Genomic DNA, 15,215 nt, shown 5'->3' on the forward strand with positions numbered 1-15,215 from the left:
CACATTAAAACATCTCCAAACCAAAATTAAATCTAGAATCGGCTTCCTATTTCAAAACAACGCATCCTTCACTCACGCTGCCAAACATTCCCTCGTAAAACTGACCATCCTACCGATCCTCGACTTCGGCGATGTCATTTACAAAATAGCCTCTAACACTCTACTCAAAAAAATTGGATGCAGTCTATCACAGTGCCATCCGTTTTGTCACCAAAGCCCCATATACTACACACCACTGCGACCTGTACGCTCTCGTTGGCTGGCCCTCGCTTCATACTTGTCGCCAAACCCACTGGCTCCAGGTCATCAACAAGTCTCTGCTAGGTAAAGCCCCACCTTATCTCAGCTCACTGGTCACCATAGCAGCACCCACCCGTAGCACGCAGTCCAGCAGGTATATCTCACTGGTCACCCCCAAAGCCAATTCTTCCTTTGGCCGCCTGTCCTTCCAGTTCTCTGCTGCCAATGACTGGAACGAACTGCAAAAATCACTAAAGCTGGAGACTCCCATCTCCCTCACTAGCTTTAAGCACCAGCTGTCAGAGCAGCTCACAGATCACTGTACCTGTACATAGCCCATCTGTAAATAGCCCATCAAACTACCTCAGCCCCATACTGTTTTTATTTATTTATCTTGCTCCTTTGCACCCCAGTATCTCTACTTGCACATTCATCTTCTGCACATCCTACCATTCCAGTGTTTAATTGCTATATTGTAAATAATTTGCCACCATAGCCTATAGCCTTACCTCTCTTATCCTACCTCATTTGCACATGCTGTATATAGATTTTTCTACTGTATTATTTTTTGTATGTTTGTTTATTCCATGTGTAACTCTGTGTTGTTGTAKGTGTCGAACTGCTTTGCTTTATCTTGGCCAGGTTGCAGTTGCAAATGGGAACTCGTTCTCAACTAGCCTACCTTGTTAAATAAAGGTGAAATAAAAAATAAAAGTTTAAAGCACTATGCATTGGGGCAGGTAGCATTCTCCTGGCATCCACCAAACCCAAATTTGTCCGTCGGACTGCCAGATGGTAAAGCGTGATTCATCACTCCAGAGAATATGTTTTCACTGCTCCAGAGTCCAATGGCAGTGCACTTTACACCACTCCAGCCGGCGCTTGGCATTGCGTATGGTGATCTTAGGCTTGTGTGCGACTGCTCAGCCATGGAAAACCATTTCATGAAGCTCCCGACGAACAGTTAACACTTGTGAGTGCTGCAACCGAGACCAGACGATTGTTCTGTAAGCTTGTGTAGCCCACCACTTCACGGCTGAGCCGTTGTTGCTCCTAGACGCTTCCACTTCACAATAGCAGCACTTACAGTTGACTGGGGAAGCTCTAGTGGGGCACACATTTAACGAACTGACTTGTTGGAAACGTGGATTTTATGCAACGGGTGTGGCTGAAATAGCCGAATCCACTCATTTGAAGGGGAGTCCACATATGTATATACAGCGTATTTTCTTTCTTATTTAACTGCATCATTGGGAAAGTGCTTGTATGTAAGCATTTTACTGTCTACACCTGTTGTTCTACACCTGTTGTATTCAGCGCGTGTGAAAAATAACAAGGTTCTCCCCCCAATTTTGTGATATTCAATTACGATCTTGTCTCATCGCTGCAACTTCCCAACGGTTTCGGGAGAAGGTCGAGTCATGCATCCTCCAAAACTTGACCCGCCGAACCACACTTCTTAACACCTGCCAACTTAACCCGGAAGCCAGCCGCACCAATGTGTCGGAGGTAACACTGTTCAACTGACAACCAAAGTCAGCCTGCAGGTACCCGGCCCTCCACAAGGAGTCGCTAGACCACGATGAGCGAAGTAAAGCCCCCCGGCCAAACCCTCCCCTAACCCGGACGACGCTGGGCCAATTGTGCACCGCCATATGGGACTCCAGGTCACGGCCGGTTGTGACACTGCCTGGGAACGAACCCGGGACTGTAGTGACGACTCTAGCACTGCGATGCAGTGCCTTAGACCGCTGCGCCACACGGGAGGCTAAAACAGCTTTTCTTGAACAATTCTGCCTCTGGCTAATGAGAAAAATAAAATTATCAGCTCTAACGCAATATTGTTCTTCATCTTCTATTGACAGGACAGTAAACTGAGTGCTAGTCTGTTTGTGCTATCCCGCCAAGAGCACAAACAGATCTGTGACCAGGCTAATAGGACAGATAGTAGAAGACAGACAGGAAAGATGCGTCGAAAGATGGGACCAGAATTCATTCCAGTTAAGTGTATATCCACCCACCTACCCACCCACCGGTAACTGCCCAAATAAAGGAAACATCATAAAGTGTCTTAATAGGGCGTTGGGCCAGTATCTGCTGTTCTGCCCTTGAGCAAGGCAGTTAACCCCCACAACAACTGATCCCCTGGGCACCGATGATGTGGATGTCGATTAAGGCAGCCCCCTGCACCTCTCTGATTCAGAGGGGTTGGGTTAAATGCGAAGGACACATTTCAGTTGAATGCATTCAGTTGTGCAACTGAATGTATCCCACCTTTCCCATGAGCCAGAACAGCTTCAAGATTCTACAAGTGTCTGGAACTCTATTGGAGGGATGCGACAGCACTCTTCCACAAGACATTCTATAATTTTGTGTGCTGATGATGGTTGTGGAAAACACTGTCTCAAACGCCACACCAGAATTTCCCATAAGTGTTCAACTGGGTTGAGATCTGGTGACAGATGGCCAAGGCATATGGTTTACATCGTTTTCATGCACATCAAACCATTCAGTGATTACTTGTGCCCTGTGGATGGGGGCATTGTCATCCTATAGGGACACAGCCACGGTAACCAAAATAATGGCGTGCCCAGCATTTTTACATATGACCCTGAGCATGTGATGTTAATTGCTTAATTAACTCAGGAATCACACCTGTGTGGAAGCACCTGCTTTCAATATACTATGTATCCCTCATTGACTACTCATTATTATTTTGACAGTTACCTGTATGTGCTGAAAGCGCCAGCGCTAAAGAGCTAAACCAACTCCAGAGCACACTGTAAAGCAATCTGTTGCGGGTAAAGGTTTCAGACAAAGAACCAGGGTCGCAAAATTCCAGTTACTTTCCCAAAATTATTTGGCTTTTCAAAAATACCGGTTGAAGAGTTCCAGACTTGAAGATTCTCTAGTGGGAACTTTTTCGGAATTCTGCAAACCTATGAAGCATTCACCTTCATAACATTGAAGAGTACTTCCTGTCCCAAGCTGTCCTCCTTAAAGAAGTCATGCTCAGGATACGTCCGGGCAATGTCCCGGCGAATCAGCTTCTCACATGGTGATGTCATCTTCAGCAGCTCAGAGTACTGGTCTTTGATAGGCATGTTCTGGGCGTTGCATAGCAACTGCCACACTATTGCTCGGAAGTGATGGGGGATCCCTTTTCTGACCAGATCCTGTTTGGAGAGAAGAAAAATATTGGTCAATACCATCCCGAATGCTTGGGACCTTCCTACCCTAAACCATAACCCTTACCTAACCTTAGCCTTAACCATTTTACATTTCAACTTCAATGGGGTAGGGACATCAAGGTACCCGGATAGCACGGACAAAACATATAATCAGCATTTACTTTGTTTTGAAAATGCTAATATTACCAATTGGTGTCAGTGGACAAACCGAAGTGTGGTTTGCAGTTTACCCAACCTTGTCTATAGATCGCTTTCAAGGTATATAAATAGTTTCGCTGAACTGGTCTATTCCTAATCATTAACGTAACAACAGCCTCTGATGGAAAATATGTAGTCCTTGTTTTCTGAGTGTGTTTATATATCAAGGAACATACTGGTATCCACATAAAATGTTTTATTCTATGTGGTGTTCAGAGCAAATCATGTGTCTGTGTGCTGCTATGCTCCAGTGTGTTTTCTCCACAGCACAGCATGTACCCCAGTCAGTCATTCTAATAACATTTTCCACCACTAAATATAATCTAGTCAGCGAGGCATTGTGCAGAGCGAAATGTTCTTGTAAATTACTGCCGAGGTGACTTGATTAAGACATTTCCTCTGCAGAGGGGGAACACTGACCAGTGGTGCTGGAGGGAGTGTGTGTTAGTGTAGGCTATGTGTTGTTTTTGTGTGCGAGTATGTGTGCGTGCAAGCTTTCGAGAGTGTGGGGTCAGGGGATCTTTCTCTCTCTCTGAGGTCAGTCTTGACAGTCCCAGCCTTGTAATGGAAACACACACACCTGTCTCTTATACACATCTAGATGTGTATAAGAGACAGGACACACACACACACACACACACACACACACACACACACAATCCCTCCACTGGATAATACTCACACACACATGCAAGAGGAAACACATGAATAACGCATACAGCTGCAATTACGCCTGTAAAATGACCTGCTCCCATTACTCTGCCTGTCACTACATTACTCAGTCTATGGTTGGTGTTCACTCAATGTTAAGTCCCAAATGGCACCCTATTCCCCATCTAGGGCTCTGGTCAAAAGTAATGCAGTATGTAGGGCATAGGGTACCAGTTGGAACGCATCCAAGGACAGGCTCATTGTTAAGAGGCTTATCTTTTTTTCTGGAGCACCCTAGTGGAAAAGGGGGAATATGATGCATTGAATTCGTCGCTAGTACGTTAAATTGAGAATGTCAATTTTGCTGATACAACATAAAAGTAGTCCACGTAGTAGTATCATCCTGCCTTGCAAGTTGAAACACACTAAACTAGGTCAACAGGAGAGAGCAATGTCAACTGAGCAATCTATTTGTTGAGGAGCTCAACATGATGATTAATAACATGACTAGGATGCAGTCTTGCAACAGTCAGGTTACATGGAGGTGATGTAGCTAAGGCCTCTTCTCTGGAAAAATTGTGAAATACTATTGTCATTTATAGGGCTGTGGCGGTCACAAAATTTCGTCAGCCGGTGATTGTCAAGCAAATAACTGCTGGTCTCACGGTAATTGACCGTTAATTAACAAACATTTATAATCTCCTGGCTTCCACACATAGCCTTCAATCCACTGATGCAGACCTTTGCAACGTCTACATTTTAAAAAAGTTGTATAAATACATGTAATATAGCCTACACATTAACAATAAATCCATTATTTATTTTAGACAGGTCTAAAGAAACATGATATGAAGAAAATGTAGTCTATTTCAGAAGACTTGTTCTTAAGTCAGGTCCTGATCTAACTATGCCATATGGCTGTGGCTACACTAGTGCATTTAGCAGACAAGATTTGCTTAGAATTCCGTGGCATTACTTTTATAGTCTGAAGAATTCAATTGAACAAAGCTGAATATTTTTCTCCAACCATTGAGGGAGTGTGCACACGCGGCTTTTCTGTGTTGAGCGGCTAACTAAGAAATAGGTACTCCTATATGCTTAATTTAGAGTTATTAATGTAACTTTAGTTGCTCTACAAACGTTGGGCTATATGTTTTGCATGCTGTGACTAATGATTATTTGAAAAAAGTCACATGAAAAGGCATGAGCTCTGCTTAGCTGTACACACTTCAATCTCCTATTCACAATTTGACAAGCACTTGATAATGCCTAAAATTTCACGCCAGCATCCTCTTTGTGTGGCCGTAATGCCCCCTAAAACAATCCATGCCTTTTGCAGCCAGTGGTCATTGCGCCCTTGGGCTAAATATAATAATTATAATTACCTTCTCCCTGAGTGCTCAGTACGCTGCAGCTCCTCTCACTCAAATGGCTCTCCATCACCTGATCGGGTCTTTCTCACAGGCTACAAGTGAAGACAGACATCGGGGGCGCAACTGCGCACGTTCTTATCCAATTCCGAGGTGCATATTGAAGGTATTGGGAGAACTGTCCACATTTACTTTTCATCAGCCAACAAGATGAGTGGGCCTAACGAACAGCAAAAGCATTAGCCTATGTCGGGCTCCCAGGTGGCGCAGCGGTCTAAGGCACTGCATCTCAGCCCAAGATGTAGTACCTGGTTCGAATCCAGGTTGTATCACATCCAGCCGAGATTGGGAGTCCCATAGGGCGGCGCACAATTGGCCCAGTGTTGTCCGGATTTGTATGTCATTGTAAATAAAAATTTGTTCTTAACTGACTTGCTAAGTTAAATAAAGGTTAAATAAAAAAAAAGGTTTTAAATGTCAATCTACTATCCCCCTTAGTACAAAAGTTGATCTATTCTATTGGTCAACTTTTCCTTCTGTGCGAGAAAGAAATATTCCAAACATAGTGTGGAACAGTTGTGGGATGCGATAGATCTCAAATTAATATAACCACTAGCATCAAAAAACACTTTTTATGCAATGAGGCTGACGGAACAGATCAGAACATTTAGCTTAAAAATGTTGATAAACGAATAGGCTATTTTTTCACATTATAAGCGCAGCAATGTGCACACGGCAGTAGGCTGGCTATAAGCGCAAATGTTCCATTAGCGGGAAAACAGCCTGATCAAAAGTGACCACAAATGCGATTATGCATGTAATGCTTTTATTATAAAGGTGAATTTTTATGGTGAAAATGATCTTCCCCAAACTTGAAACTCACACACTGCTTAAGTATGCCAGTTAGGCTCTACACCCCTTGTAAAGCAGATTAATGAGCTTCATTTTAAGAAGTTATTTGGCAACTTTAGTTGATACAAACCGTATCAAAACATATAGGCGTATGCGCTAGGCTACATGAGGTGTGCGACTATAATTAGAAAAAGTTGCACACAAAAAAGTCATCGTTTCTTGCCTTACACTGGCATCATTCACAAGTGGTAATATATAATTTACAAGTAATAGGCTAATATTGTCACCATTAGACTATTCTTGATTTAATCTTGTCTTTACATATACTAAATAATATATGTGTGAGTTTTTTTGTTGTTGAATGGACCATTATCATCCATGTATCTTGAAACAGGTGCAGGTGAAAATTACATGTCATCTACGCACTTAAATAGCGAATGGAGGACGTTTTTCCCGTGGTTCATTTTCATGCCAGCCAGGTAGGCTATATTCCTGCTGTAAAGATAAACGATGTGCTTAATATTAGGAAAGTTGAGAAGTAAATATGAACTCAGCAAAAAAAAGAAACGTCCCTTTTTCAGGATCCTGTCTTTCAAAGATAATTCGTAAAAATCCAAATAACTTCACAGATCTTCATTGTAAAGGGTTTAAACACTGTTCCCCATGCTTGTTCAATGAACCATAAACAATTAATGAACATGCACCTGTGGAACAGTCATTAAGACACTAACAGCTTACAGACGGTAGGCAATTAAGGTCACAGTTATGAAAAGTTAGGACACTAAAGAGGTCTTTCTACTGACTGAAAAACACCAAAAGAAAGATGCCCAGGGTCCTTGCTCATCTGCGTGAACGTGCCTTAGGCATGCTGCAAGGAAGGATGAGGACTGCAGATGTGGCCAGGGTAAGAAATTGCAATGTCCGTACCGTGAGACGCCTAAGACAGCGCTACAGGGAGACAAGGCGGACAGTTAATCGTCCTCGCAGTGGCAGACCACGTATAACACTTGCGCAGGATCAGTACATCCGAACATCACACCTGCGGGACAGGTACAGAATGGCAACAACTGCCCGAGTTACACCAGGAACGCACAATTCCTCCATCAGTGCTCAGACTGTCTGCAATAAGGCTGAGAGAGGCTGGACTGAGGGCATGTAGCCCTGTTGTAAGGCAGGTCCTCACCAGACATCACCGGCAACAACGTCGCCTATGGGCATAAACCCACCGTCGCTGGACCAGACAGCACTGGCAAAAAGTGCTCTTCACTGACGAGTCACGGTTGTGTCTCACCAGGGGTGATGGTCAGATTCGTGTTTATCGTCGAAGGAATGAGCGGTACACTGAGGCCTGTACTCTGGAGCNGATGGTCAGATTCGTGTTTATCGTCGAAGGAATGAGCGGTACACTGAGGCCTGTACTCTGGAGCGGGATCGATTTGGAGGGGGAGGGTCCGTCATGGTCTGGGGCGGTGTGTCCCAGCATCATCGGACTGAGCTTGTTGTCATTGCAGGCAATCTCAACGCTGTGCGTTACAGGGAAGACATCCTCCTCCCTCATGTGGTACCCTTCCTGCAGGCTCATCCTGACATGACCCTCCAGAATGACAATGCCACCAGCCATACTGCTCGTTCTGTGCGTGATTTCCTGCAAGACAGGAATGGCAGTGTTCTGCCATGGCCAGCGAAGAGCCCGAACCTCAATCCCATTGAGCTCGTCTCGGACCTGTTGGATTGGAGGGTGAGGGCTAGGGCCATTCCCCCAGAAATGTCTGGAAACTTGCAGGTGCCTTGGAAGAGTGGGTTAACATCTCACAGCAAGAACTGGCAAATCTGGTGCAGTCCATGAGGAGGAGATGCACTGCAGTACTTAATGCAGCTGGTGGCCACACCAGATACTGACTGTTACTTTTGATTTTGACCTCGCCTTTGTTCAGAGACACATTATTCCATTTGWTAGTCACGTCTGTGGAACTTGTTCAGTTTGTCTCAGTTGTTGAATATTATGTTCATACAAATATTTACTTTAGGTTTGCTGAAAATAAACGCGGTCGACAGTGAGAGGACGTTTCTTTTTTTGCTGAGTTTAGTAGGCCTAGCCTATTAAAAGCTGATGGGATGCTCCTCTATTTAGTAGAGGCCATCACTCTGTTCTCACGCAATTGCAAAGCCTTTAGAAATGTTGTGCAACATAAGCACATGATCTCTCATTAAGTGTTTGATTAGATTTTTTATTACATTTGCATTGATGTCAGAGTGATTAGAGGGACAATATATTGCTGGGTACCAGGCAGTTTTAGCAAGTTTGGTAGGCTACTAATACCCATCAGCAGCATCAGAGCTTGGAGAAGCCTAATTACTGTGACAAAACGGTCATTCGGAATTGACCGTCTTCATGACTCGTGACCGCCGTTGTGGTGGTAATTCGGTCACCGTAACAGCCCTAGTCACGCAGCCGAGGTCCAGTGGAAGGTTCTCCACCACTTTAACATACAATGCAAAACTAATGCATAACAGCACCTCAGATTTACCATTAGCTTTTTTGTCTGTGACCAGGCTTACGATTCGAACACACCGACAGCGTCATTGCACAAAATAGTACGCAGCCTCATCTGGATATGTATGCAATAAAAGTTAAACATTCAACTTCTGCTACCATTTCTGTTAAGCCGTCTACGCATACAGTTTGACGCATTCATTCGATAAATCCAGCGTATACATCACACCGAATGCACTGCAACTGCCTCTGCAACGCAATGCTGCAAGGCAAACGCCGCGTTTCATTGGAAATGAATTGAAATTCTGGTGTACCAAAATGCATTGATGCTGTCGGTGTGTTGGAAGCGATACTCTTGGTCCTGGATGTTAAGTTCATGTTTTAAGTATCCCTATATTTCTGTTATTACGGGGCTATCACTCAGTCAAGAGTGCGCATGCGCAGGAAGTCTAGTCGTTGATGGACCTAGCCTTGAGTGAAATGGCTACCTTGTAGTGTGTTCATATAGTAAACTTTGTTAAACTGGAACCTTCTCGTTGTGTCATTTCGAGTTAACACTGGAAACACGCCCCGATTGGCTGATTCAGATGTCATTGACATGGGTAATCAGACTTCCCCCTGAGCGACTAGAGAGACACCATCAGTTGGCAGTGAGCACTAAGAAGGCTACATTTTGAACAGGGTTCACACGGTAAAATCAAGACAACAGTAGTAAGGGTCAGTGAGAGACGTAGCTGGCCTTGGGGAAATACCCCTGAACTGCGCCTGTATAGTATCAATACCAGGAAACAAAGAGACTGCTGTACTGTACAAAATGTATTCACTAACTTCATTGATTACAAATATTTGTGCAACTTATAGCTAGCTAGTAAGCGAAGATAGGAACCTTGTATTATTCACTATTCTCTGAAATATTCAGGCGAGGATGAGAGGAATCGAGCACAGATTGAGACTCACCAATAGTCTCTCACCTATAGGTTTAGGGCCTAGGGGAAGGGGTTAGGTTTAGGGTCAAGGGATTAGGGCCAAGGGGAAGGGGTAATGGTGGTAGGGCAAGAGAAGGGGTTATGGTTAGGGCCAAGGGGATGGGTTATGGTTAGGGCTAAGGGAAGGGTAATGGTTAGGCCAAGAGGAAGGGTTATGGTTAGGGCCAAGGGGATGGGGTTATGTTAGGGCCAAGGGGATGGGGTAATGGTTAGGGCCAAGGGGATGGGGTAATGGTTAGGGCCAAGGGGATGGGGTTATGGTTAGGCCAAGGGGAAGGGGTAATGGTTAGGGCCAAGGGATGGGGTAATGGTTAGTGAGGGGATGGGTAATGTAGGGCCAAGGGGATGGGGTAATGGTTAGGGCCAAGGGGATGGAGGGTAATGGTTAGGGCCAGGATGGGGGTAATGGTTGGCCAAGGATGGGGTAATGGTTAGGGCCAAGGGATGGGTATATGGTTAGGGCCAAGGGGATGGGGTAATGGTTAGGGCCAAAGGAAGGGGTAATGGTTAGGGCCAAGGGAAGGGGTATGGTTAGGGCCAAGGGAAGGGGTAATGGTTAGGGAAGGGGTATGGTTAGGGGGAAGGGTAATGGTTAGGGCCAAGGGGGATGGGTTATGTTTAGGGCTAAGGGAAGGGTAATGGTTAGGGCAAGGGAAGGGGTAATGGTTAGGGCCAAGGGGATGGGTAATGGTTAGGCAGGGCTAAGGAGGAAGGGGTAATGGTTAGGGCCAAGGGGAAGGGTAATGGTTAGGCCAAGGGAGGTATGGTTTAGGCAGGAAGGGGTAATGGTTAGGGCTAAGGGGGAAGGGGTATGGTTAGGGCCAAGGGAAGGGTATGGTTAGGCCAAGAGGGAAGGGGTAATGTTTAGGCCAAGGGGAAGGGTAATGGTTAGGGCCAGAGGAAGGGGTAATGGTTAGGGCCAAGAGGAAGGGGTAATGGTTAGGGCTAAGGGGGAAGGGGTAGTTGTCATGGTTAGGGCCAAGGAGATGGGTATGGTTAGGGCCAAGAGGAAGGGGTAATGGTTAGGGCAGCGTAAGTTACGAGGAAGGGGTTAATGGTAGGGCCAAGGGAAGGGGTAATGGGTTTAGGGCGAAGGGGAAGGGGTATTGGTTAGGTGGCCAAGGGAGGGGTAATGGTTAGGTCCAAGGGGAAGGGGTTATGGTTAGGGCCAAGGGAAGGGGTTATGGTTAGGGCAAAGGGGAAGGGGTTTAATGGTTAGGGCCTAAGAGGGAAGGGTGTATATGGTTTAGGCGCCAAGGGGAAGGGGTAATGGTTAGGGCTAGGGGAAGGGTTATGTTAGGCAAGGGAAGGGGTAGTCATGGTTAGGGCCAAGGGAAGGGGTAATGGTTAGGGCTAAGGGGAAGGGGTTATGGTTTAGGGCCAATGGGAAGGGGTAATGGTTACGGCTAAGGGAAGGGGTTAATGGTTTAGGGCCACAGGGGAAGGGGTAATGGTTAGGGCCAAGAGGAATGGTTACGGGTAAATGGTTAGGGCCAATGGGGAAGGGGGGTTAATGGTGTTAGGGCCAAGAGGAAGGGGTAATGGTTAGGCCAAGGGAGGGGTAATGGTTAGGGCCAAGGGAAAGGTGGTAATGGCTTAGGCCAAGGGGAAGGGGTAGTTAGGCACCCAAGGGGAAGGGGTAATGGTTAGGGCCAAGAGGAAGGGGTTATGGTTAGGGGGAAGGGGAAGGAGTTTAGGGCATAGGGGAAGGGGTTAGGTCCAAGGGGTAGGGAGTGAATTGAGACGGGCTATTCCAGAGAGTTGACTCTTACAAAAGGCCAATAATAGTCTCTCCCTTTTTAAGCTTGTCCCCAGGCTATTGTGTACAGGAAGTGTCCAGTGCACGAGAGTACTCACCTTGAGCTGCTTCTCGTTCTTCTTGCGGAAGTCCTCCCACTCGTTAACTATGCGTCCCCAGAGGATCCAGGAGTCCTCCTCCAGGTGAGACAGATTGGAGGAGGCCGAGGAGCTGGACACCAGGCTGGAGACGCTGTTCCTCCTGGAGCCGTTCACAGAGCGGAGGGACTTACTGTCCGTCTCCAGCAACCTAGAGACACAAACACAACATGCATGAGCTTCTCTTGCCACATGACCAGCATATAACCATTATACTCAGGCATACATGATCTCCAATGAGAGACATTACGATGGGAGTTCGGACTGAATGAGAGAGCATTTCATTCTATGTTCGGAGGTGAAGGCAGCTCAAATTACGGACGACAGATATAGATTATTTAATGTAGCTTTAACTGCTAATGTACCAAATCAAGAATAAACACACGTAACTGGTCAATCTGAAATGTTTCATTAGTGTCAATAGATAGATAGTCACTGTAATGGTTAGCTGTGCCACTAGAGATTCTGGGTTCAAGTCCAGGCTCTGTCGCAGCCGGCCGTGACCGGGAGACCCATGGGGTGACGCACAATTGACCCAGCGTCGTCCGGGTTAGGGGAGGGTTTGGCCGGAAGGGATGTCCTTGTCCCATCACGCACTAGCGACTCCTGTGGCGGGCCGGGACCAGTGCACGCCGACACGTGTACAGTGTTTCCTCCGACACATTGGTGCAGCTGGCTTCCAGGTTAAGTGGGCATTGTGTCAAGAAGCAGTGCGGTTTAGTTGGGTTTCGGAGAATGGACGGCTCTCGACCTTCGCCTCTCCCGAGTCCGTACGGGAGTTGCAGCGATGAGACGAGACTAACTACCAATTGGATACCACGAAATTGGGGAGAAAAAGGGTATAAATAAAAATAATTTAATAAATAGATAGTCACTGTTACAGTAGAAAGGATCAGACATGCATTGATATGGGCAGTGTGGGTTTACTTTACACTGGGTAAATGCTTGAGGCAAGTAGCCCAATAACTGATGCTGAACATTTATCCAAATCGTGGCACTGGTAGACGGTGAAGCCACTAAATTCTAGCGCAGTGCTAAAAATGGAAACGCTCATTCAATGCAGAAGAATTTGCAGTGAGATATAGTACAGCTTTATGACAGAGCCATAGCCAAGGAGAGCCCACTGCAACAGCATCCCCAGTGATGATGGGAGAATAGCCAGCTGCCAGCTCTGAGCCCTGGATGTAGGGTCAATGGGGTTACAGACAGTACTAGGGACAAAGTGCATCTCTTAAAAAAGGTTGGCAGGACAACATATCCTTTCACAGCACTTCTGTTTGTTTCCTAAAAGAAATGCAATGAACATGGTGGATAGTAAAGCCTTGAACAACCATCATGATCACTATATCAGGGTCACTACTATATCAGTCAGACTGATATTTCATGGAACATTTAACTTGCATTAATGTCCCAAGTGTCGCAAGTGACAGAAAGCAAAGTGGACTTAGACAGTTGATTAACTATTACTTCAATGAGATCCTACATTTGACCTTAACCCAAAACATGACCATAAAAAAAAAAAGCTATGAAACGTCAACAGTAAAGTGGGTCAATACAAAGTAGCCTAAATAACTACCTGGCATCTGGTCTCATCTATTTGATTGAAAACATTCCTGAAAGTGGGTTGGTGAGAAAAAGCTGCAGGAGTATGTTTAAGTTCACAGCAGACTGACCTTGTATCACTGTATCAATTTATGTGCCAATTTGTTTGTCACTGGAGCTGTAAGACTGCAGTTAACAGACACTGGATCATGTTCATTAGGGAACGGAACAAAACACATTTTAAAACAAATTGAAACAGAAAACGCAAATTAGCATTTCTCAGACAAGTCCAGGCAGTCCATCCCTGTTTCAGTCAGTTGTCTTTCCGTTTAGTTCCATATGAACAGGACCCAGGGCTGTGAGAGGGAACCATGCCTCCCAACCTATGCAGTGCTGACGAGCCCATGTGTGTCCCAAATGGCAACCTATTCCCTATGTAGTTCTGGTCAAAAGTAGTGCACTTCATAGGGAATAGGGTGCCATTTGAGAAGAGGCTATGGCCTATGCTGGGACACAGAGGCTCAGAAACCTGAACTCAGAAAAAGTGCCTGGGCCTCTCGGCTCCAGGGTGACGTCACTGGGAGTGCTCCCAGACTGGGTAGGGTTACAGCCATATTTGGGTCAGGAGGAAGGGGGCCAGGGTAGGCCTGTGTTACAGGGACAGCTAGGAGATCCCCAGCAAGGGTTTTACATTTAGGACATACATTCAACATGTTGGGAAAGGTAGTAAATATTGCAGATTAATAATACTGTGTCGTAAGAATAATTTAAAAACAGTGATAGCTGCTTGCTTAATTAAAACATAGCTTTGCTTTCAAAGGCAACAGATCTAGAAAGCAGTAGGCTAGATACCAGACTATGTATCATGAGAGGCCTAAAAAGTGACAAGGCTGTTGCTAAATGTAGAGCCCAATGTCATCACAGCTATAATGGGATGTGAGGGAATACACTACTAAGATATATGCTAAAGGTTTAAGCCATCCTAACAGGACGCAAAGTTGCAGTAGCAGCCCATGGCTTCTAGCAAACATGCAAGATAACACTGAGTGTGTTCTTAAGAGGCCGTGTGGAAGTAGGAAGGGTAGGGAATGTTGAGGTCATTGATAAGGTTAGTCACTGGCCTCAGTGGCCTGTAACGATTCACTTTCCGCTAACCTAAAAAGTCTATGAGTTGTAGGCCTAAAGCAACAAATGTAGCCTAGAACATGGAACAAACAATCCATTTCAACCATGGATGAAGAACCGTCCACATATTCTCCTCTCCCTCTCTCCTTGGTAGATTTCATCACACTGTCATTTTCAGAAAATTTCCAAATGTTGATACACTGTTTATTCTAGGCACACACTGACAGTCAGAAAACCTGAATTTCCCATGTAGCCTAGTCACTGCTCCTCCGCTAATAATTCACCAGTCGACAAAACATTCCATGTTGGGTTCTCACAGATGGCTCAAATGGCTCAAAACAAATACATCAAACCATTGTAATTTACTGAAAAGATCCAGTACAGCACAGAGATTCGTAGGAGGAAAAACAGAGGATACAAAGGAACTATTTAAACAAGTTGCTCTGTCGCCAAAATAATCCATGTCAGTTAGACTTTGTCCTCAGTTATGGCCTCTCGGTAACGAGAAGAGAGCCATGGCATCTAGAAAGAGAAGTTAGGATCCTCGTGCTGCTTACCAGGATAAACTCATGGTGCTGTCTTCATGTCTTTGATGTGTAGTTAGAAGATCCAGAGAAGCTACCAGCCTTTGCCTAGTGAACTGGCTGAACTGAGTCTGGCACTAGTCTCT

At 45.5% G+C, this 15,215-nt stretch overlaps 1 protein-coding gene across 3 annotated transcripts in view; it reads right to left on the minus strand.

Annotated features, from left to right (window-relative positions):
* Positions 1-15,215, minus strand: part of LOC111975653 (ecotropic viral integration site 5 protein homolog) — a 68,602-nt gene that overhangs the window by 25,850 nt on the left and 27,537 nt on the right. For 2 of the 3 annotated variants that reach the window (XM_024004139.2, XM_024004137.2), the window contains 2 exons: positions 11,840-12,029; positions 3,195-3,416 (listed from right to left, as the gene is read on the minus strand). In XM_024004139.2, the coding sequence (XP_023859907.1) occupies positions 3,195-3,416; positions 11,840-12,029 (412 nt within the window). Of the gene's footprint in view, positions 1-3,194; positions 3,417-11,839; positions 12,030-15,102 lie in introns of all 3 variants that reach the window. The other variant, XM_024004136.2, reaches the window with a different exon arrangement.

The sequence above is a fragment of the Salvelinus sp. IW2-2015 genome, linkage group LG16 (assembly GCF_002910315.2).
Source record: "Salvelinus sp. IW2-2015 linkage group LG16, ASM291031v2, whole genome shotgun sequence".
Taxonomy (NCBI): Eukaryota; Metazoa; Chordata; class Actinopteri; order Salmoniformes; family Salmonidae; genus Salvelinus; species Salvelinus sp. IW2-2015.